Source organism: Hippoglossus stenolepis, chromosome 15 (genome assembly GCF_022539355.2).
Source record: "Hippoglossus stenolepis isolate QCI-W04-F060 chromosome 15, HSTE1.2, whole genome shotgun sequence".
Taxonomy (NCBI): domain Eukaryota; kingdom Metazoa; phylum Chordata; class Actinopteri; order Pleuronectiformes; family Pleuronectidae; genus Hippoglossus; species Hippoglossus stenolepis.
In genome coordinates this window covers 10,135,730-10,159,997 of record NC_061497.1, presented here as the reverse complement: position 1 = coordinate 10,159,997, position 24,268 = coordinate 10,135,730, and the positions used below count along the sequence as shown (strand labels likewise).

The 24,268-nt window shown below is 38.7% G+C and overlaps 2 protein-coding genes across 3 annotated transcripts; both read left to right on the top strand.

Moving 5' to 3' along the window:
- The first annotated feature begins 6,903 nt into the window (after positions 1–6,903).
- rnf167 (ring finger protein 167) lies at positions 6,904–14,135 on the top strand. 2 transcript variants are annotated; one of them, XM_035178903.2, is made up of 11 exons: positions 6,904–7,031; positions 7,240–7,376; positions 8,706–8,790; positions 8,916–8,996; positions 9,087–9,224; positions 9,306–9,393; positions 9,491–9,581; positions 9,724–9,829; positions 10,727–10,820; positions 10,912–10,992; positions 11,520–14,135. In XM_035178903.2, the coding sequence occupies exons 3-11, from the start codon at positions 8,713–8,715 to the stop codon at positions 11,942–11,944; spliced, it is 1,182 nt and encodes a 393-aa protein (XP_035034794.2). In that variant the 5' UTR covers positions 6,904–7,031; positions 7,240–7,376; positions 8,706–8,712; the 3' UTR covers positions 11,945–14,135. The 2 variants fall into 2 exon arrangements, with proteins under 2 accessions (XP_035034794.2, XP_035034793.2); XM_035178902.2 differs by having other exon boundaries at positions 8,701–8,790.
- Positions 14,136–17,254: 3,119 nt separating this feature from the next.
- Positions 17,255–23,700, top strand: LOC118122259 (serrate RNA effector molecule homolog). Its single transcript, XM_047343577.1, is given in 17 exon segments — positions 17,255–17,377; positions 17,995–18,113; positions 18,327–18,455; positions 18,540–18,692; positions 19,000–19,188; positions 20,718–20,887; positions 21,022–21,206; positions 21,288–21,398; positions 21,474–21,630; positions 21,776–21,924; positions 22,011–22,072; positions 22,176–22,254; positions 22,554–22,745; positions 22,842–23,012; positions 23,218–23,371; positions 23,530–23,665; positions 23,667–23,700. Coding segments are annotated over 16 exon segments (2,190 nt in total). The 5' UTR covers positions 17,255–17,377.
- The last annotated feature ends 568 nt before the right edge of the window (positions 23,701–24,268 follow it).

Below are 24,268 nucleotides of genomic sequence, written 5' to 3'. Positions count from 1 at the left end.
GTTAGTGCTTCTACACGTTAATGTGGGTATCTGGCATGTCTACCAACCCAAAAACTCTGGAAAAAAAACACTTGCGCGTTTTGTTATGGTTCCTCTAAGTCAGAAACGTCTCTCTCTGTCTATCTGCTTGTGTGCTTGTAGTGGATGGGCAGAGGGGGACATTTAATTATGTGATTGGGCAAATTAAAACTCCAGGACAACAGAAGGGGAATACAAAGTATGGGATGCATATTTGATAATTTATATCATATAAAATATGTAATTTATATCGTTTAAAATCATGGGGGGAGAGGGGAGCTGGCTCATTAGCATTTAAAGGAACAGGCACTCAAAACAGGTCACTCTGTGGAGGGCTGTTTTATACAGGGTAAAAAGGGTGCTGTTTTAAATGATCCTTGTGGTATTTTGACCAAAGTATGTTACAGACATTTCATTAAGACCCCAAGGAACCATATCAACTTGTGGTAAAATGGGCATGCTATGTCCCCTTTAACATTTCTTGTATAGCTAAGTATATGTCTTCCCCTCTGGTGTGTGTTGTTAGTGCTGTGATGCCTAAAATGTCCTCACAGAAATCGTTCCTCTCTAAAATCCGACATATACCAAAAGTTGAGCATTGTCACTAATATCAGTTGATTTGTCAACTGCTAAAGCTATTCAAGGTGCACTCTTAATAGCAGCAGTGAGCTGTCACTGAACATCCTCTCCTAATATGTCTGTGCGTCTTGTGGCTGTTGTGGCTGAGAGGGGGATTTGTTGAATTTTTTCTGTCAGTTCACGTCTTTCTTTTCCATTCAGAAGTGTTTCGGACACAGCATTCATGCACTCTTTAACGATGCTCCCATCTGTAAAGGGCTTTTTATGTTGTCCCAAAATCCACTGTATTCTCAGCGAACACTCGTATGTCCGCTGTTGTGCGGAGAGGGGACGAGAGAGACGCGTAGACCGCTCACACTGGGCTCTGAGCTCATTGATTCTGCGGGTACGAGTCTTCAACTGTCTGTGTTTGGTTTCATAATGGCGTTTTGAAATTGCCGCTTTTGACAACCGCAACAGACTCGACAGCAAATGAGACGCACCGGTCTTGCTGAGCTCACTGCAGGAAGAACAGACACATACTTTTCTGTCCACTCTGCTCGGAAGACTCGGTTTTCAACGTCAACTTTCCTAACTTTTGATAACACCATATTTCGCCTTCATCCGTGTGTGTCTCCGTCTGCGTGCTTCTCTCTACCTAGCAACCCGGCTGCACAGTATATGATAGCAACCCATAGGACCCAAGTGGCTCCACTGGGCTGGCGTCGTTATGCCTGATTAAAAGTCTCTTAAAAGTCAAACAAGGCCGCCAAAGTATTTATACATATTTTTTTAATGGAGAGTCGCGGTCCGGATGGAAACCTCTCGCGGTCCGGATTTGGACCGGAGTCCGCCAGTTGGTGACCCCTGACCTAGAGGTAAAACCCCTTTTGATTTTGAAGACCACGGGGTCGGTGTCTATTATCACTGTGAGGACAAACCAGTACCACTAATGGTTAAGCATCTTTTTCTCTTGATAAACAGAATAAAGAATCATGCAATTTGCAAATCCCACCAAAATTAAACTCCTCATTTTATTGAGGACATATTTTGCCTTACCTTTCCCTTTAACTCCCAAATAACTCGTGATGTGAGACATTACTGATGCCTTGCAGTGAGGGTGATGTCTTGACTTTGGCACGATTGAAATTACACCACAGGCTCCCTGACTTGCAGTACGAGAAAGATAAGGGTGTGCTACAGTGATCCTGCCATAATAAACAATGACTGGCAGTATATTAACTTAAATGCTAATAAAATGCTAAAAACATTTGGCAGATGGTTTAAGAGGAGCTGAATAACGTTGTGTCTCAGGTCGTGATGAGGAAACATGAACTACACTGTTCACAGGTTCATGATTGTGACAGAATCAACATGTCTGAAGCATAAACATTTTAATTCTTCACCAAATTCCTGTTAATAAATCATTAAAAAAAATAACAAAAGAAGTAACATTCTATGAAACATTCAGACAGTGGTTTCCAGTTTGTTTTAGTGAAAAAAAAAAAAGGAAAATGAATGACCCAAAAAGCAAATATTTTCATTGGCCAAGGGCATGTAATTACTGTTTTCTGTGAAACGGTTCAATCAAGGACAACTTTTTAAGTTCAGAACTCTTGGGTGAGAGGTGAAAAGCACCTGAAACTTGTAATTATAGTTGTTATACATTGTTTTTGTAAACAATAGTTTATCCTTTCAAAATTGTGGATCTGGTACAACTCATGAACAAATAATTTTCCCCATCTTCTCATTTCCCAACTTTTATTTTTGACCCTAGAAGTTGTGAATCATTATTTGGATTCAATTTGGTCACGGCAGATATCTGACCTTCATCAGACTGTGGCAATAAAGCCACTTTTTGTGTAGCTCCTGTTCTGCCACTGAGTTGAGTGGTATTTATAGGATGTTGTCCTGGATAGTTGAGAGCCCATTCAACATCATTAAGTCTCCACTTAAAATATATTGACATCTTTTATATATAGAAAATCTGACCAACAGCCGTTAGTTAAACTAATAGTCCTAATGTTCGGTGGGTTTTCTCTGGTTTAACTTATTGAGCAAACTTCAGATGTTTATAGATGCAGATCCGTCACATGAAAGCTGTGGAAGCCAAAACGAGCATTAAAAATGACAGAACACGACAAGCATGGATGTTTTATGCTCTGTGTCATGAACTTTCATTTTAGAAAATATAAACCGATAGCAATGATTTAAAGAGAAATAACGTAATGACATAGGATTTGAACCCCTTTGTTAGAAAACAACTTGTCTTTCCCCGTAACCTCCTCGGCATGGTGAGCTGCAAGCAGTGATTAAACACTGCAAAGTAAAATAAGTCGTGAACCTTATTTTGCCACAGATGTTTGTGGTGATAAACACAAAACAGGTGGTTGACTAATACAGCTCCAGTTGAACCAGTCGGAAATTTGTATAATAATAACGACTGAAAATAATTAACAAAGCAACCCATTTCCTCCTATTTCACTCCTCCCCTCCTCAGAGGTGAGCAGATATATAAGACAAACCGTCCTGGGTCTAAACATCATTTCTGACACAGACGCAGTTTCAGAAGCAACAATGTCTCGTTATCGTGTGGCTGTGTTGGCGCTGGTCGTTCTCTTGCTGCTTTATGGTGAGTCTTGATACATCTCTGTGTGTTTGTGCAGCTCATATCTGCACCTTTTTAGTTTTTTTTTTAATTCACAGCAAAACGATTCGACCTAAAACACACTAAATGTTTAATCTGCGATTTCAGTTGCAGAGAATGAGGCATTTCAATGCTCCTGGTTGAATGGAGTCTGTAGAGACAGTTGCATGTCAACAGAATACTCTCCTGGAATGATTGGCTGTGAGATGGACAACATGTAAGTTCAGATGTCCATATGCAGCACATGAATACATATTGTATATTTGTTTTCTCATGGAATTAAATTAAATATTATTCCTTTCTTTGTAATAGGTGTTGCGTACAAAGACCATGATTCAGCCAAGCATCACAGAAGATGGGACAGACAGAAGGCATCATTGTGGATGTTTTGGCTTTTCTCTCTGTCGACTTTACAATGACAAATTCACTACTTGTGACCTTTTGCTGGTTCCAATCCAGCTCAATGGCTGACTTTGAATAAAATGTTACATTGAACATCCTTTCTTGTTTGTATTTTTTTTAATTAATTTTGAATTACTTGTCAGAGGATAATTTAATTTATATCTGAAACTACAACTATATTTTGTACAGTGCATACATGTTCATGTCTGTCTCGACTCCTACTTCAGTTAAAGTTCATACTTTGTTTTCACTCATATTTGCTGCTTGATGGGATTTGCAATTGATGTGAAACATGTTTAGAAGTAGCAGACAATCATTTGGGGTCCCTAAGAAAACGGAAGCGTGAAACGTTATCTCACAAAATAAAAGATGCACAGTTAAGGTTCCAAGAGCATCTGGTCTTTTCCTTATCTTAGTCCTTTTTTTCTACATCATTTATTGTGTGCATAACCCTGAGGAGTTAGTGTTCAAGTGATCAAATCATGTTTCAAGACATCACAGTGTAAACACAGAGTAAGTAAAAATAGAGATATGATCGTATAAATTCCTGTAAAACCTGCATTTACCTTTGAAAATACTTCGTTGATCATATTTTAAGTAAAATAACACATAATTGTCTATATTGGATTTTTATGCTTTTTGTGTATTTTGGGGCTCAATATGTTATGATATACTTTGAAAATTAATTGTCTCGTATTATATGCAATTTTGTGCAGGCAAAGATACAAAACAATGGTATGGTAAACATTTTAATGTTTAAAAGGCACATTAAAAAAACACTCCAGGACTCTTGAATAATAAATGAATAGAAATTTTAAAATTAATAACAAATGAATCAAGTAAATGAGTGACTTTAACTAAATAATCTTACTTTAACAAAATAAATGTAAGTAAACACTGGTCAGTTGGATAATTCTCTTTGAAAGGCATACAGGGTAATCATTTTAGTCACTGACTCGTCATCACCTCATTAAATAATATCTCCAGCAGCATCATTATTGATGCTTTGCAGTGAGGGGGAGGATTTGACTTTGGCAGTGGAGGGATTACGCCACAGGCTACCGACTTGCAGTAAATGAAAAACCAGTATGTGGTACAGTGATCCTGCCAGTTTCCTATGTGCTTTACTCCGAAATACCATTGCCCTTCATCTCCACGTTCTTAAATAGCAACCTGCTAAATACAGAGAATAAGGGAGACTTGATGTACGGATCGAGTTATAACTTCGAGAAGCTCATATAACTTTGGTCTAGTGTTTGGTTTAGCTGGGTTATAGTATAGGTCTAACCTGGAGAAGACAAGTTTTCTAATCTGTTGACTTGCCTGACCCCAGTGCTGAAAAAAGGCTTAATTTAACTGTTGCTTCTAAAGAAAAGATATGCCAATTAGTATAACTAGAACAGGGCCTATTCTATGTCTTTGGAATAGGCTGTTTGCTTGGTCTGTGGTGATGCTAGATGGAGAATCAGTTGCCGTTGCCATTGGTGCGAATTCGCTGTTGTCATGATGGACAATGTCACTTGCGTTGATGAGTCCCAGCTGCTGTTGCTATAGAGCGCTGGTCGTCTCTTTATTCTGTTTATTAGTATTGAACAAATCGCACCGAAATGGACATTGCACTTCCTTGATATCTTAACGATACACATGCCAGTGAGAAGGCGAAAAGATGAAGATGTTATTATTAGATAATGTGGCCTACCTGTTATTGTGAATGTGTGTGTTTGTATTTACATCTGCCTACTTAAGTACTTTCACTGATGAGTCACAGTATCAACCAGTGGCCATTACACATCTGAGTATTAATTTGCTGAGGTAATCCTTTGTTGAACTCAGTTGTACAATGCCATGTCCATTCTCTACTGTCTATTTACAACGTATTGCACAATCCCTTCCCTGCATGGTGCTTAGAATATGTTCAGATTATATTTTGTTTCCCTTTTTTTAATGTTTTTTATATTTATACTTGCACCAACAAACCACAGCAAAAGTATTAATGTAAATAAACCTACTTGGCAATAAACAACAATTCTGATGCTGATGAAAGACCGAGAACAGTGACTGTGCTGTATGTGAAAGTAGAGTGATCATACCTCTTGAGGACAGTATTGGAGAAACCACTGCCTGATGTCTGAATTGCTTTGACTTATGTCCTCTCAACCCCACATGTTGCCCTCTGATGGATCTCGATAAGGTTTTAACTGCAACTGTTCTGCAGTCGACCCTCGCAGGAGGCCATGCAGTTTCTTGTAGCTTACATGCACCAGTAACCAGTTGGTGCTGTAGACAGGGACCTGGCATAGTGTAGCTGCATTTTCTGTTAACCCTTGTATTTTGATCCAACAGGCTTCCATAATCAATTTTATATTCATTTAAGACACATGTTGCTCAACACGCACGGAAAATGAGGCGTGTGCACCGTGTATAGCAGTGGTCGCCAAACCGTCAATCTCGATCTACCGGTCGATCTCGCAGTCTTCACTGTCGATCCCCCAACTCTCTCGACTCACTGGCTGTCGTCCCGCCGCATATCAGCTGTGTGTCGGTTTTCTGTTATTCACACAAGATGTGTGTGCGCTACTAGCGGTGGAGTTGCAGGTTTATCTCCTGCATTTCTTTCAAGAACAAGTTGGTTTATGTACTAAAGTAAATGTCAGGACTCTACGGTATGTCGATAACAATCAAAGCCCCGTTGGAACAAATGAGTGGATTCAGAAGGTGAAACGCTGGAGTGCTTTTACTTTGAAACGGGTTCAGAAAGGGTTGTAAATACATTTATGTCACAGACAGATAAACATTGTGGTTCACAGCAGTATAAATATATACTATATATACTTTATTTGAGTACAAGGGACTTCTTTCATACAAGGCAATAATCATATTCGTGGTCATATTCAAATCAAAGCCTATATGTAAAAACATTGTGCTGCAGTAGTAGCTCCTCTGCAGAACATGATGTGGAACTGAGAAGCTACATATTGTGCATTGTAAATATGAATTGATATTAATTTGAATATTGTGCATTGAATAGAAAAAGAACTAGAAAACTGCCTCTCTTTGTGTAGATTTATTTCTTGTACATTTCTTTGACAGAAATTGCAAAAAATAATAAATATGACCCTCCTAAGTGGGTTTCTTGGAATATACCAGGGTGGTAGATCTCGGCTTACGTTTGGAATTAAAAAGTGATCTTGGGCTCGAAAAGGTTGGTGACCACTGGTGTATAGCAACGAGATTATTGCTGTTTCTCCGTCTAGCCGCTGGTGGCGCTGTGGGTGTGGATGCTGCTGAGTCAATCTGCCTCAAACGGCGCGAAGAAGAAGCAGGGAGCAAGAAGCAAAAACAAACCACAGGAACAGACAAACAGAGCCGCAGCTAGCTAGCGCAGGTTTTGGGGAACCCAGGCAGAGTGAGTCATTTACGGTGGACAAAATATGTTTTTGTGTTATATACTACTAAAATTGTACGACATAATATATACAGACCATCAAGAATTCAAAGAGTAATCTGTCGCGGAGTCGGTTTATCGTAAATGCTGCCTAACATCTACTAGCACTAACAAGCTAGCTAACGTTAATCCTTCCTGCCTCTGTCGGTTTTTTCTTGTGGATTTATAGGATTGTGGAGAAGAGAACGCGGGACACCGATCAACTTCTACCGATTATACACGATGACATGTCAGACACCAAAGTGAGACAAGTGGAAAAAGCTTAAATCACAGACTCCACGGCGCCGACATTAGCAGGATACTAAGGTGGGAAGTTAACGACACAATAACACCGACGACATCGACTACGTTGTTTGTTGTGATTTTGTACACAATTTAACAAGTTATATCAGGTTTGTTATTGTGACAGAACAATACAACAGCAGCGAAGTAATTCAACTTAGCAGATACACTAAAAGTTGCTACGTCGATTAAACGTTTTTTTAGTTTGATATGAAACAAGAGGAACAGCAGAGTTAACCAGAACTGGGGTCGAGATTTGCACTTTTATTTTTTGCCACATAAGGGCCTCAAATGTTAAAGACGTGTAGATAATTTCTAATCATTCCAAACATTTAAATTAGAAGCGAATCAAGAGTCTGTCAATTTAGTGTTTGGATATTTTGGTAGAATCTGTAGATCTGCTCCATATTCTCCTGACATGTCTTTACAAGAGAGTTTATGGCTGTTTGGGATCACCTGATAACTACATATATATCCTAGACTTCAACAATGTTAATTATGATGAATTACCTGGTCGGGGCTAGAGCATATATAATGAGTATTGTAGTGGTCACAGATTGTACTATAACCTGGTAAAATGGTAAATAGTCAGTAATAGTAGTTGTTTTTTGTTAGTAATTTACAGAGTGACTCATAAGCATCAAGAAAAAATTTCGCACAGTGCACTTATCGTTTTATCTGTTAAAGTCCATACTTAAATGGCACCACACCCTACAAGTATGAAGATCAGATGAGCAGTTGTTGAAAAAAATCAAAAGACAGTCAGACACAAATCTGGATTTATTAGCACATTATAAACATTATATGATCCTTGAAAACATTTTCTAGCATATTTTGTCATTTACTGACTGACTATGAGAGCTGGGGTCAATAAACACAAAAAAACAATCCATCCATGCATGTTGAATGTTAAAATAGTGTAATTCTCATGCCCCAAGTAACCTTGTCATTTTGCATTCAGAGTATTGTAGTGGTCACAGATTGTACTATAACCTGGTAAAATGGTAAATAGTCAGTAATAGTAGTTGTTTTTTGTTAGTAATTTACAGAGTGACTCATAAGCATCAAGAAAAAATTTCGCACAGTGCACTTATCGTTTTATCTGTTAAAGTCCATACTTAAAAGGACATGTGCCATTAAGCAGGGAAGTACATGTTGATGCATGCTGGTGAGACATTTTCTTGTTTGCATATTTCTGTGCATACAACAAAGCTTCACCACTTGAATTGTCACTTGTATTTCTATGTTAATGCCAGGCTGTAATCAAACTGCAAGATCAGTTTTAACATGAAGCATTTGAAGCATTTCCCCTCTGGTCATGATTTATAAAGTTGTATCTCTTGCGCAGTTTAGCGCAAGGATGGTGGAACTGAATGTCGCCGTACTGGTTTTCTGCAGTGTCCTGGTGCCTTCACCCGCACTTGCCTACATCTATGCAGTAAGTAGTCCAGGAGATTTAGCTCATGAACTTTGATAGTCCTTTTGGAATACATTAAATATAACATGACAAATGATCCTATAAATGATTTCAGTTCTGACATTGTGTATGTATTGTTTCTGCAGCATTATAGCAATATGACCTCCATGTTGTTTGAGGACCTTCCTGCCTTGTTTGGATCTCCACTTCCTAAGGAAGGGCTAATGGTGAGAGTAGACTATTAGAGAAAATGCACATGCAAAATAACATTGATCAGAGTCTTTTATAATGATATATTTTTTTCTTTTGTTTGTAAGGGAGTTATGGTGGTGGCCCGTCCACTTAATGGCTGCACAGCAATAGACCCTCCACCTCCATTGCCACCATCGTTTGATGCCAATACCACCAAAACCATTGTTCTCATCAGACGCTATGATTGCAATTTTGACATAAAGGTCAGTGATGTTAGAGTGGCAATGAATATGTTGTAGTGTCTTTGAAGCAAAGTGGTCTAAAAGCGTGTATTTGGTTTTCAGGTCTTGCATGCACAGCAAGCTGGATACAATGCTGCAGTCATTCACAACATGTATTCTGACACTCTGCTCAATATGAACTACAGCAATGGTAATTCAGGTTTTATAAGACGTACATTATTTTTATACTTTGTTACCATCTTACTAAACTGCCTACAATTAAAATCTTGTATGTTCTTTATTTTCAGACACTATTGCAGAGGAGATTGAGATCCCATCAGTCTTCACCAGCTACTATGCTTCCCAAATTCTCAGAAATTTTATAATTCCAGAACAAGGGTAAGTAAAAACACTTAAACACGTTTAGAAGTAAAAAATATGAAACTGTAATCAAGTTTTAAGTTCAAGAGCTTTTCCGTGTTTATTGTGCATAAGAGAAAAGTTGGAATGTGATTGATTATTTCTTTTTCTCGGTCTGCAGGGCCTATGTGATCCTCAAGCCAGAGTTTTCTTTTCCATTGTCGTACTACCTTATTCCCTTCACTGGAGTAGTTGGCATGATCATTCTTGTGATGTGTGTTGTCTTAGTAAGTATGCACAAAGCTTTCTACTTGACATTCATTATGTCATACATTCTTTAAAATCCCCTTTTTGATTTTCATTTGACTCAAACTCAAATGACAATGGTCAAATCACTTGTGTAACATTGAATTTTGATCATGGTTATCAGAGGGGAGCTTAGAGTGTGCTTCTGTGTATAAAATAATGACATAACATGATTTCAGCCAAGTTTGAATTTGTTCAACCAATATATTTTTTCTCACCCTACTAAGAATTCCAGAAGTCTGTCAGTCTTACAGTTGATAAGAAGGGGAATTCAATTGTTAATATCTATAATTACTCATATTATGTATTCATAATTATTTAAACACTCAAAGTAATAATTATAATTATCATTCATCTAATTATTTTATTGTACATTATTAGTCTGTTGTTATATCACTACTACAATCTCAATTCTATTTATAAAGTGTTAATTAAGATAATGTTAATACATTTATCCGGACAAACTGCACCTCCCATGTTTACTTTACGTTTTTATAACAGTCTCACCTGGTCCAATATTGAAGTAGTTATCTGGCAACCATACAAGCATCCACTTATATATGTGTTCTCCACAATACTCTACTATATCATAAACTGTTCACAGTCAAAGCTCCACTTCCTGGTTTCAATGGCACCACACCCTACAAGTATCAAGATCAGATGAGCAGTTGTTGAAAAAAGACAGTCAGACACAAATTTATTAGCACATTATAAACATTATATGATCCTTGAAAACATTTTCTAGCATATTTTGTCATTTACTGACTGACTATGAGAGCTGGGGTCAATAAACACAAAAAACCAATCCATCCATGCATGTTGAATGTTAAAATAGTGTAATTGTCATGCCCCAAGTAACCTTGTCATTTTGCATTCAGATTATACGATGTGTGCGCTACAGAAAAAGGCTGAGGAAAAACCGTTTGTCCAAGGAACAGCTGAAGCGGATTCCAATCCACAGGTTCAGGAAAGGTAACAAGATTATTATTATTATAATAATAATTATTGTTAATAATAATTCACTTACATTTGAATGAATTAAGTTATGACTTCTATGTTTCAGGGGATGACTATGATCTTTGTGCAATATGTTTGGATGAGTATGAAGAAGGAGACAAGCTGCGAGTTTTACCCTGTTCCCATGGTAAATAATTACTAAGTTGATATCATGTTATTACATGGATTAAAATTCTTGGTTGCTTTGCCAGAGTCTGTGAGATCGCAGGTTTTTAGAAAAGTAAACCGACAGTTAATGGCCCCGAAGCAAATATTTACAATGGGCTAAGACTAACTACAAATCGTTTGTGAACATTCTCAGTCTATAAGGGAAACTTGGCTTGTGTGTAAACACTCATGGACATTTCACCTCTCATGCCAATTTCCAAATATACAATTTATACCAAAATATTTTACATAATCTACTCAGTTGAGAAAAAAATCTGATTCAAAGCAATGTTCCTCAAATGTATAAATATCCATCTGCATATACTGGTAGTAATTATGTCTGGTTGGCAAAAGAAAAGCTTTTATAGCAGGTAGCAAAGTATTTTGAAACTATTTCGATAACTGTTCTTACACAGTTTATGCACATTTTATTTTCCACTTCTTATCTTTTGTACATTTATACTCCTCGTGTTTTGTTCATCATTTTCTCAAAACTCTGCTTTTCAGCCTATCACAGCCAGTGTGTCGACCCGTGGCTCACACAGACCAAGAAGACGTGTCCCGTGTGCAAACAGCGCGTCACTCGAAACAACACAGAGCACTCCGAGTCTGAGTCTGAGGAGGATACTGGTGGACGTGGGGAGGAGGAAGGGACAGAGGGCGAAGCAGACACGGAGCGCACTCCTCTGCTCCGGCCCTCCAACCCGGGTTCCCCCTCTGGGAGCCCAGGAGCCTATTCAGCCACCACCACCACTACCACTGCCCAGTGCCTCGCCTCCCCTGCTCACTGCGACTCTCCCATCCTGGGTTATGAAGGCTACCAGTCCCCTGACGAGGACACAGACTCAGAAAGTGATGACGCAGGAGAGGACAGGCATCACACTGATGATGACACTGCTCAGCTCATTGGTAGAGATACAGTGGAGGTCTGATGGCTGGAACTTAGCTGCAATGAGATTACTTAGTTTGACCTAAAAAATGGTTTCTGTCATCAAATGTGGTTTTGTCACCGTGTAATTTAAAATAGCTTGCGGATTTGTGGTTAGCTAGACATTCTCATTTAGACATTCATAACAGGAACATTCACTCATTAACCAGAGGAGGTCTGTTTGTTAGAGTCAAAGTACATGCAGCAGCGGCATTGATCAAAACAGCTCACTTCTATACACACTTTCACTCCGGCACTTCTCCATTTGCTAGCAGACCTCCCTTTTTTTATTGCATGCTGTAATTCATAACTTGACCACAGCAGATGACCTAACCACTAGTGCTGCACAAAATGAATGGGCCACTTTCAGTCAATGTCCACTCCAGTAAAGACTCATGTAGACGAAGCCTTTGTACCCAAACAGGAGGAATTCTGTGCTCACACTTTATGTGGATCTTCTAGGTTCTCTGTGTAAGTTTACGTCAGTTTAAAGACTCTTTTCTGAATGGTAACCTTTTTATATATATTGACAGTCCTTATACACTTTAGGATATGAAAGTGGAGGAGAAAATGTTTGTCTTTATTTTATCTTTCAATCGCTTTTAGCTTTGTTTTACATGTCTTGACGCTATATTTCAATTTTTTTGAAATGACTGATTTTTCTCAAATTCCACATGCAATTACGCCAGAATAGATAATTGCAAAGATGTTATACATTTCTGCTGCTTTTACGTTATTATCAATACTATGGCGTAGTCGGTTAAAAATAATCCATTTTAGCTTTATCCAGTTTGTCAAGTTGAATAAACTCAGGTTTATAGCAACAGAGGAAAGTTCAGTGGGTGTTGTAAATATATAACATAGTGAGAATTAATGGGTTTTAAGATTTTTCGGTAAAATACAGATTCATGAATATTTAATGACCATGTTTCCGTTTTTATACGCAATAGAATGATAACATGTTAATAACGGTGGGACCCTGGATAAAAGAGCATTGCCTTACATTGGCCTTGATGTACATGTGTGTAAGTAAATGTTTGGAAATTGAAGGGACAGGATTCACACTCCTTTGCTTTCCTCGTGTGTAGCTGTGTTTAATAATGCTGTTTTGCAAGCTTTGCCCCTGTTCACTGGTCGGAATACGTCCTTTTTGTATGATGTCAAACAAGAGAGAGAAAACCTGTGTTTCCACATGTTTAGTGTGAGTAGTGACATCGATAAGCAGCATCAACTTGCACCTGAAAGCTCCACGGCTTTCTCTCTCTACTTTATTAAAGGACCTGGTTTGTGTCGATGCTGTTGATTCATTTAAAGACCAGAACAAATGGTAAACTTGGAAATTGAATTCAGCCAAACTCTCTCACTACTCCAAATAAATGTATAACCGCATCTTACATCTGGAATTATTATTTTGAACCTTAAACTATAAAGCTCTTCCTACACTTCCTTATTGCTGAGATCATGTGAGCAGTGTTTCCTCTGTATTCATTTAATGTTGCACCAAATTTAGAGAGAAAAATCACAGTCGGAAGTGTAATTTTATGTCACTCCGATCAATAACAGAGGGCTCCAAGTTTTTTAAGAATGGTATTATCGATTGGAATAACATGCCATACTGTATCACCTCAAATTGAACTTGGACTTATTCCCAGAAAGAAAAAAAACATTGTACGGGTCATATGATGATACATCTTTACTAAGTTGCATTTTAATGTGTGAGAGTTAGAGCAGGGAATCAGTAGGACTGTAAAATTGTCATCACATATTTCACTGCTGATCAATTAAAAGACTCCACGCTATCAAGGATTTGTTTTCAATTTGTTAGCAATAGTCTATTGTTAAGTAGAACTGCTGTTCTCCTATAGTTGTAGTCAGCTTACACTCTTTCAGACTGTACATTTCTTTGCTCATGTCTCAACTTTGGGGACTGTTAACTGAAGCAAATGAAAAAATGTAATAACTAAATCCTTCTTTTAGAATGTGCCTAGTTTATCAAACTTCAACAATAAATGTTCGGTGTCACATTGTGGAACGTAGGCTGCGTTAACTTTGTGGTTTGATTTTATGACACAGAATGGGACTGTGGTGCCATCTGTTTGTCTCGTCAAGAAAATGTAAATAGCACTGTCCTTGCTAAGGCCTATTGACACATGATTCTTCGTAATAAAGCTATTACACAGCAAAGTGGTATGTTACGTATATGTTTGTCATTTTTTCATGTTTACAAGTAAATAGTAAAGCTAGAAAAACATGATTACATACATGTTACAATTACAGAATTTAATCTATGAAATACACTTTTATGTGAAAGGATCTTGCAGATCTTGTGCTCAGACTCCAACAGTTTGATTGAAATTGTGCACTAACAAAATGAAAATACCTAAATTAAGCTAATTGGTGGTGAGTGATTAGGGATTAGTACCACTAATTACTTTGGCATAATGAGATATTATATTCTATATTTTTTAAGTCGTCGGATGAAAGAGCTTATGTGATTAATACTTTTGTCTTTTGAGAGCTTTTTCACTGACATAGCCTTTACAGAGTTCTCTGCCTTTGTGTTTAAGGGTCATTAATATAAAACTTCCCAGAGCTGATGAATTCAGTCTTTTGAATCCCTCTTCACCAGCTCCATTTCTATTTTTCAGCTTCACCTTTTCATGCGCTTCTAATAACCCCACCTGCTGCTTTGAAGAAAACCTAAGTCCTATTTCAGCTGGATAAAGATTTTTAAACTCCAGGTATAAGGTTATATATGTGTGTATCTTATCCATTAGCGTAATAATGGCAGGCAAGGGTCTTTAGGCTAATGTGTTTCTTTAAGCTGGTTCCATACAAGCTGAGAAATAAATATAGCTGCACAGCGACATGACATCACATTAGTGAATACCTAAAGCTAAAGAACTCTGGCAGGATTTTTCTTCAACCTCGAGCTTGATTTTGGTGCACAGCATTTTGAAAATAATACAAATATACAGTGTGAGGAAAGATGCCTGGATCACTGCCATCATACTCCTCTGTACTGAGATCATCCGTTTTACTATTCTTGACTCTATCTTTATTTTTGCGACTGGATTGCAAAGAGACTCCTCAAGATGAGGTAAGATTAAAAAAAGTATTTGAAAATAGTCTATAATCTCTAAATTCCAATCATAATGATTCATTAATTAAATCTCTACTCTTTAAAAACACAAACAAACCAAGAAACTGTTATATATAATTTTATAATTTATATTAATTATATAATTTTTTTTCAAAATGGAGAAAATTGTGAAATTATTACTTAAATTCAATCTAAAAATGGATCATAACATTTTACATCTGTGTTGTGTTTTAAAACTCACCTGAAGTTTGTACTTGAATGAATGTTACCCTATTTCGATTCAATGGAATTCATTCCATTCTTTCTGTCATTGTTGTGTAGTTTGTAAAATCTTTAGTGTAATTAATGAATGCTTTTGTCTCTGAATTTTAAAGTGTGGCCTTTTGTGTTCTTAAAATTAACAAAAGTGATTTTAAAATGAAGAGTGAAATGAAGTTATACAACTATATATAAGAATGAAGTAACACTGTTGTAGCTTTATATAAGAATGAAGTAACACTGTGTACAATATCAATATTCACAGGTATTTTTGGATAGACCTTACCGCCTAATCTCCAGTCCTTTGGAAGCCAGCGTTGGATCCCAAGGAGACTATTCCTTCCCACAGCAAGTGGAATCTGCATTTATCATAGAGGATGAAGCGCAGACGACTCAAGTGTGGCCACGCGTAATCCTCGATTATATGAGGCAGCAGTTGAGGTTCCGAGGACGGACAAAGAAAAGCATGAAAAAGGGACATACTTAGCAGTTTACTGGATATGGAAAAGGGCAAAGTAAATTAGTACAATAAATTAATCTATCTAAATATTGTGCAAACACCAAATCCTTTTCCTGTGACGTTTTTATTCCTCTCGTCTGCTGTCAAAAAAAGTAAAATAAGAAAGATCTCAATAAAGATTTATTTGACCCAATATTAAAAAGAACCATGGATGAGTATTCTCAGTTATTTGGGCTAATTTTGTGCATATGGACTTTCATCACTTCAGTATATTCTCAGCATATAGCTCCACACACTGACTGCACAGCCACACCACGCACACACATTGTCCTCAAGATGGTGCCAGACAGCATCTTCCTCAGTCGGCTGCATAGAGCAGAATGAAAGGCCTTTATGAAATAGCAGAACATCATTTGAGCAATCAAAGGAGAAGCTGGTCCATGGATTAGTATTTGACTCTCCTGGTGAGAATAAACAGGCCGTAAATGTTGAAATGTTCTACAGCATTTGGTCATCCTGAGATCATTTCTCTGACTCCAGAGAACTCACTGTCAAAAGTGTCATGTGCCTCTCACAGCAGATACTTTTGACTTGTCTAGTGTTACTAATAACACCAATGATGGCCCCAGTGAGCCATGACAGCATGAACAATACCAGGACCCTGAAAGTGAAACAGCTGTGATGAAATTCAGCCGACGTTAATAATGTTTTGGTGCATCAATGGTTCTCTTTCTGTGACCCGGCAGAAAATGGCTTTGTAGAAAAAGGCCTATTTGGAAAACTTTTTGTGTATGTTCAAATGTTTTTAGCATTTACTTAAAGCTTGATATTTCTAATGGAATAAACATAGTAATATATTGCAGTTACCACTCATCAATTTGTCCAGTTTCTCTTATGAATTAAAATCTTCTCTTGGAATTGCATTTCCAGGTAAAATGATCTCACTTGCCTCCTATCACCTTTTCATCAATTCCATCGGAGGGATTTTTGCCTCATATTTTTCCCTTATAAAATAGACATAATTGGTTGTGGTTTGCATTTTTTTTTAAAAGTCCTTTTGATGTTACCTCTTATAAATTATATTTGAAGACAAAGTGAAATAGAGAATTCTCTGACCTTAAAGGGATAGTTCATCCAGAAATTAAAATTCACTCATTGTCTACTCACCACTATGCCAATGGGGGGGTTTGAGTCCACAAAACACTTTTGGAGACTCAGGGGTAAAAAGTGTTGCAGCCAAGTCCAATACAATTGAAGTATCTGACAGAATCTTGGAATGTAAAAAAACAACAGTAAAAAACATAATATGCCAAAACGGCTTCATTTACACCATGTTTTTAGCCTAAATGTCCTCTGTGATCCTCCTCCGGAGCAGTATATGCGCGTGGATCACAGATAATGAGTGCTTTTCATTTTGGGGTGAACTATTCCTTTAAAGGGTAAATATCAGCGGGAAAGGTGAACGTGTTGAAACTGTGGTTCAAACTCCCAACCGCTTGGTGGCGGTCATGCTCCGTTTTGATATCAACTTTCCGCTGTGCGACGCCGAGAAAGAAGCGTGTTCGGCGAAGAAGAGCTAGACGAGACTCGAACAAGCTGAGGAATCATTTCATAAGGTTGTTAAAGTGTGTATTTGATACGTGTAACATTCTGTCCTTCACAGTTTCACAAACAAGTCACCAGGTGCTGTCTTGTTTATAAAACCAGCGCCTTATTGGTTTAAACTAACTGCAACGCTAATTTCCATGCTAGCTAACGTTGCTACGCATATGAGCGAAGATAGTTAGCAGTATCCACAACATTAGCTGAGCCAGGCTACAGCAACGTAATCCCTTTGTTTGAGACAGACAATGCACGTGGGCCGACCTGCATATGTTGTGTTTTTTAGTTGTAATGTAAATGCGATTTGAATATTCAGGGTCTTACTATCAGTAAGACAAAGCACTTCCTCAATGTTATCTCCATCTGCGCTAGTCTTCTCCCGTCTCCCCGGGTTTGACTGTTGGTTTCCATAAAGCCGCTTTTCTCTACAACACTTTGAATGACCAGATCAAAGACTGCAATTAAGAGTTAGACTAAGAGATCACAAGCTTAGTGATCTCTTACTTTTAGCATGCTCATTTGACTACCAGTACTCTCGATGCAATAATTAACAAGCTCACCCTCGGGTTATTTATAATCCAGTCATCATGCCACATTGTAACCTAAATGTGCTTTCTCTCTCTCCATGGAGATGGGGGACAGTGATGATGAGTACGACCGCAGGAGAAGGGACAAATTCAGACGGGAGAGAAGTGACTATGACCGATCGAGAGAGCGAGAAGACAGACGCAGAGATGACTGGAATGACAGGTAAGAAAGGGATATGGCCAACCTTAGATGATTTTCATTCTCAAACAGGATTCGGTTGTAACCCTGTGGATCTGCCTCATCTCCAAGAACATGCAAAATGAAACTGTGTCTCTGTGGTGCTCTCACACTGGTTGGTGTGGCTGAGTTAAGTGGTTAATATATTACATGTTGATTTCCTTCTCTGTTTCGTGTTTCCCAAAATCATTTCCCCAGGGAGTGGGACAGAGGCAGGGAACGGCGTAGTCGTGGAGAGTACCGGGATTACGACAGAGGTCGTAGGGAGAGATTCTCACCACCTAGACATGACATGAGTCCCCAGCAGAAACGCATGAGAAGAGATTGGTGAGAATAACAGCAATCACTCTTCCACTTTCTCAACAACTAACTTTTTCTGGTTCTCAAATTCCTTTGTGTTTCCCCTGGCAGGGATGACCATGGTGGAGACCCCTACCGTGGGGGATATGACATGGGTTATGGTGGTGGTGGTGGAGGAGGGCCCAGCTATGGACCACCCCAGCACTGGGGCCACCCTGATTTGCACATAATGCAGCCTCATCATGGTATCCCCATTCAGGCAAGGTGAGAGATGGAATTAGCGTTGAATGAGTTTTGAAGTTAAATGTGTCTTTACAAATTTGGTATTAACTTTTCAATAACTGCTGCAACTATAAGACATGCTGGTCATTGTATGTTAGGGTAATTTTGATGAACAAAGACATAATGGATTGAAGATACTGTACATTTTGCAGTAAAACATAATTTTCCTCCTCAAAGTATGTAAGGAAGTTAAGATGTAGAAGTTTAGATGTACACACACAGCACAATTAGAAAGCGGATATTTGCTGACCTGTCCAAAACTACATCCATTTTGTTTCTCTTCTGTTAGGCTTGGTAACATCCATGACATGGATTTGGGTCCTCCACCTCCACTAATGAAGAGCTTTAAGGAGTTTCTTATTTCCCTGGATGATTCTGTTGATGAGACTGAGGCTGTCAAACGCTACAATGAGTACAAGGTGGACTTTCGCAGACAGCAGATGCAGGATTTCTTCTTGGCTCATAAAGATGAAGAGTGGTACGATAACACAAGCCCTTACTACACAAGTCTTATTTGATAATAGAAGTAGATTTTAATATAGTTAAAATGCTATATTTATTTAATTGAGCCGTTACAGTCACCTTGATTAATCTGTGGATGTGAAATGTTTACAGCTCCTCTCATTTGGCTTTTATTTCACTTATCATTATTGTTTTGGATATAATTGCTTTTTTAATGATGAGGATCAGGCCCACAATCTGCTACTAATGCCTTAGTCACAGAAGCTGTAGTTAATCAGAAGAAAATCCACCCAAATTGTACCATAGTGGAATATTCTGATTATGTTTGAGTAAGATGTATTGTAGGAGCTAGGGCAGGTTTTATATATTTCTATTGAACCTATGTCCAACGAAATGACCCATAGCAATGTAGCATCTGCCTCTAAATATTCTCACAATGATGTTACTGAAAGATATAAGTGAAGTTCCTCTTTTTTGTTAAGTTACATGTCAATTTGACAAAAAAATAATCTTCACTGTTTGGGTTGATTTTCCTTCTCTTTGATTTGAAGTTTCAACTTTGCCAAACATCACAGTTGTATAATATCTGTTAATGCTTATTTCACAGGTATGCACAATTGTTCTGTTGTGACATAACCCATTTTTCTCCCCTTCAATCCAACTACTACGTTGACGACGTTTCTTTTGAAGATGACAAAAAGTGGAACCGCAAGAATCGGTTTTAGACAGCAAGGGTATGCACTGCGCACAATGCAGTTGCTCTTAGACAAAAAGTAACAGGGATTTTAGATAGACAGTCAAGTACTATCCGCGCGTGGATGTCCTTTTTTCTTGTTTTATGCTTTTTCTACACCATTTTCTTTTTATATTCGGACCAAATCGAATCCCAAAACCGAATTTGTGTGTATACAGACACACCATTGGGGTGAAGTGGAGCGCATTTTCACAGAGGAGACCCCTTCTCTGTATTTATTTGTTATTAAACTGGCAGAACAAAAGGTAACTGTAGTCCACTCAATGATAAACATTTTCAATGTGAAATTCTAATTATGTGAATGTTTAATTTTATAATCTCTCTGTTGTGTTTTCTCCTTTTTGGTGAGTTAATCTCAACATTTTCTAATTAAGTGCATTAAATAGTTAATAATCACAACACAAAACATGCATATAGCCTTCCGAAATAATTAACACAAGAGCTATTCCATTCAAAATACAGAAGTCACAATCTTACTGAAGATATTCTGTATTCATACAGGGAGTTCCAAAGGTCTGAGTCCATTTGAGACTTCAGTACCCCTCTGTAATCAGTTTCATTTGGCTTTTTAAAACTTTTTTCCTCAACAAACAGCTCAAATGTTTGGATTCGGAAAAAAAAACCAAGACATTTTGATACAAAGAAATCAAAAGTTAATCATATTTTTTGTGACGTTTTTGACTTTACAGATGCAATATAATACTTGTTTGTTCCCTAACTTTTGTATCCTGTTCATCTAAACCCCCATCATTCCCTCCCAACTTTTTTGTGGACTGCAATTCTGGACACAGGTTCAGGTCCAAGTACCACCCGGATGAGGCCAGCCGACTTAAAGCAGAGGCCCAGAGCGCCCTGCACAACCGTGTGAATGTCTTCACGTTCCTGATGGAGAATGAATGGTTTGATAATGTCTCTCTGGACATTGAACAGACCCCAGCCATCATCAAAGTTCTGGATGCAGGTGGGGCTCTTGAATAATTTAAAGAATGCTGTTGACACGTGGAATTATTTTCTCTATACATTAACAATTCAAATGAGAAAAGCATAGTACTGTGCTCAGTAGCATGAACTATACACCCTTTTCCCTGCCGTCAGCTGTGATAAAGATGGAAGGAGGGACGGATCATGACCTTCGCATCTTGGACATGCCAGCTGAAGAGGAAGAAAGCAGGGAGAAGCCAATATCTGTTTCAGTGGGTTCTGAACCTCCCAAGAGAGAAGACCTCAAAACCTTGGACGCTGACCGGAAACCTTCGGTAGAGAAAGACAAGAATGAGAAGGTATGTTTTGTTCTCTGTCAGTCTTGGCCAAGCATTAAGGATTTCATGTTGCTGTAATGATGACAGTCATCTCTGCCACAGGAGGAGAGCAATTCTGCCAACACAGAAAATGTGGCTGCAGCAGAAGGAGAGGATGTGAAAGAGGAGACAGAGAAAGAAGTTGCCAAAGAAGAAATACCTGAAACCAAGAAGGTCAGTGCTGCGTCTATTATCAAACTCAAGAGAACAAAGAAAGACATGAAACAAATATTCTTCATCATTTACCAGCAGAGAAGAAAGAGGAAGCGCAGTGGAGACAGTGATGAAGGCAGTGCCTCAGAGAGCGACTCTGACTCTGATTCAGACTCCAACTCCAACTCCTCAGACAAACCTGTGAAGAAGGAAGAGGTGGAAGACAAGGATGAGGAGGAAGAGGAAGGCGAAGGTGAGGAATCTGACATTGAAGATCTTTACTGAAGTGGAACATCAGGTTTTTTATTTTCAGTGGCTGTTTAACGTTGTCTATGTTCCCAGGAGTCATAAATCATAGTATTCGTCAATGATTTTCTTTTTCCCATATACCGGTTCAGAGGAGAAACAAAAGGAGAACTCCGAAGAGGAGAAGAAAGAAGAAACGAAACCCAAAGACGACTCACCCAGACCTCGGCCTCTCCACCGTACCTGCTCTCTGTTCATGAGGAGCATCGCTCCCACCATTTCCAAGGCTGAGATCATTGCTGTGAGTTGCCCAAAAGATGCAGTGGAAATGGCCCCAGAACATTGAGAAACACTGATGTAAACTCGATGTTTATTTTTCTCTCACAGCTTTGCCGGAGATACCCTGGCTTTCTGCGTGTTTGCTTGTCTGACCCACACCCAGAGCGCAGGTCAGTTTAAAATAACCCCCAGATTCTTAAAAAAAAACAACACACTGTGAAACAGGAGTACTCATGATATCACAACGTTTAAATGAACCCTTTGCTTTTGCAGGTTTTTCAGACGTTGCTGGGTAACATTTGACCGTAGTGTCAATATCAAAGAGGTCTGCTGGAACCTTCAGAACATTCGAGTAAGTGTTGCTGGTCTCTGCTAATGATGCTCCTGATTTGAAGTAGTTGTAACATGCAGAAGGGTTTTCTGTAGCCACTCATCTGTTATATTTATTGTGCTAAGTTACTGCCTTGTAGTAGTTGTGAAGTGTGGGGTTACGTGTGTAAAGCAGAATATGTTGTTGGCATTGAGCCTTCTGTTTTCATTTTATTTTCTCATAATGAAAACATTGACGATGCGTGTCAGTGAATCAAAGCTGCAGCAGAAAAGTTTTATTCACACACACGAAAATTAAGTTTTACTCTCTAACCTCCACAGCTGCGAGACTGTGAACTGGCACCAGGGGTGAACAGGGACCTGGCCCGGAGAGTGCGCAATGTAAATGGCATCACTCAGCACAAGCAGGTGCTCCGCAATGACATCAAGCTGGCTGCCAAGCTCATTCATGCTTTGGACGAGAAAGGAGACCTGTGGAGCAACAAGCCCCAGGAGGAGGTGCAGAGCACTGAGGTACTGTACTGCACTGCTTGTCAAGTACATTTGCATGTGTGTGCACACTGTTCTGTCACTGATTTATTAATTTATGTGTGGTTTGCTAATCCACAGTTGCCAGCTCAGAATCCCATCTTGAAGAATATCACAGACTACCTAATAGAGGAGGTGAGTGCTGAGGAGGAGGAGCTGCTGGGCTCTGGGAGCGGGATGGATCCTGAGGAGAGCACCAAGGAAGGAAACCCTGCAGAGACCACTGTGGAGAGGGATGAGAAACTAGCCAAGGTTTGACTTCTTCCATTATATGTAAACTATACATATGGAATATATACAGAACAAATACCTATTCAATGTTTTATTAGTGTCTTCAGTTTATGGTCTGCCCTTTCTAATTTACTTTGACACTCACATGGCTGACTAGAACAGATTTACTAAATAATAAAACCTTTACAGTCATTCCTAATAAGATTTCTTTACGTTCTATTTCCAGGTTTTGGACCATCTGATCTTGTATCTGCGTGTTGTGCATTCAATTGACTACTATAACACCTGTGAATACCCGAGTGAGGATGAAATGCCCAATCGCTGTGGAATGATCCATGTTCGTGGACCCATTCCTCCAAACCGCATCACACACGGAGAAGGTCAGTTTGTTCCCCGACACGTGTTGATGCGCAGCAGCAGCAGCTGCGACGCACAGACATACTTTCCTCTTTCACGTTGAACTCTGCACAATTTACTTTTGTACAATTTAGGTTAACTGTATTTTTAAAACCACACTTTTATTTATTTTTTAAAATAGTGCAACAGTGGCAGAAGATGATTGAGGAGAAGCTTAGTCCTTTGTTCAGTTTAAAGGAAATTCTGTCTGAGGATGAGGCGGGGAAGATGGGCCGCAAGGATCCAGAGGAGGAGGTGGAGAAGTTTGTGTTGGCCCATGCATGAGCTGAGAGACAAATGGCTGTGTCACTGAGTAGCAAAAATTTAAGGTGAGTGCTTGGTGAAATGAAGATATCAGAACTGTTTGTCACAGAGGGTTGGGATGTGAGATTTAGATCTTCTATTGTTCCAAATGTTTTGATGATTTCTTTCGACTATTAGAGAGAGTTGTACATTACCTGTGTTACTGCATTGACATTCTCTGTTTTGTTGCTTGATTCTTATTGTGTGCATTTCAAATGAATTACTGCCAGGGTTTGAGTTTGTGCGGAAAGCACATCCTGAACAAACATGGGGACAAAATTGAAGAAGTGAAAAAGAGGTAGTGTTCTTTAACAACTTCCTGATGGATGCCAAGAGACCAGCGCTACCAGAGATGAAAATTCCTCCTCTTCCAACTCCAGGTCGAATTCGACACATTGTCTATCTATCAAACTAAATAAAATTATAGATCTTCAACATAAACTGAATACATGAATCTGTGCACTGTGGCACAGCAGAACTTCAACAATAAAATTGTGTTTTGTCCAAAATTGTATTTTTATTTCTCTGGTTGTTTTTGTCGACAGGTTGCTTTCTCCCAACATGCCCATTTCCTCCTC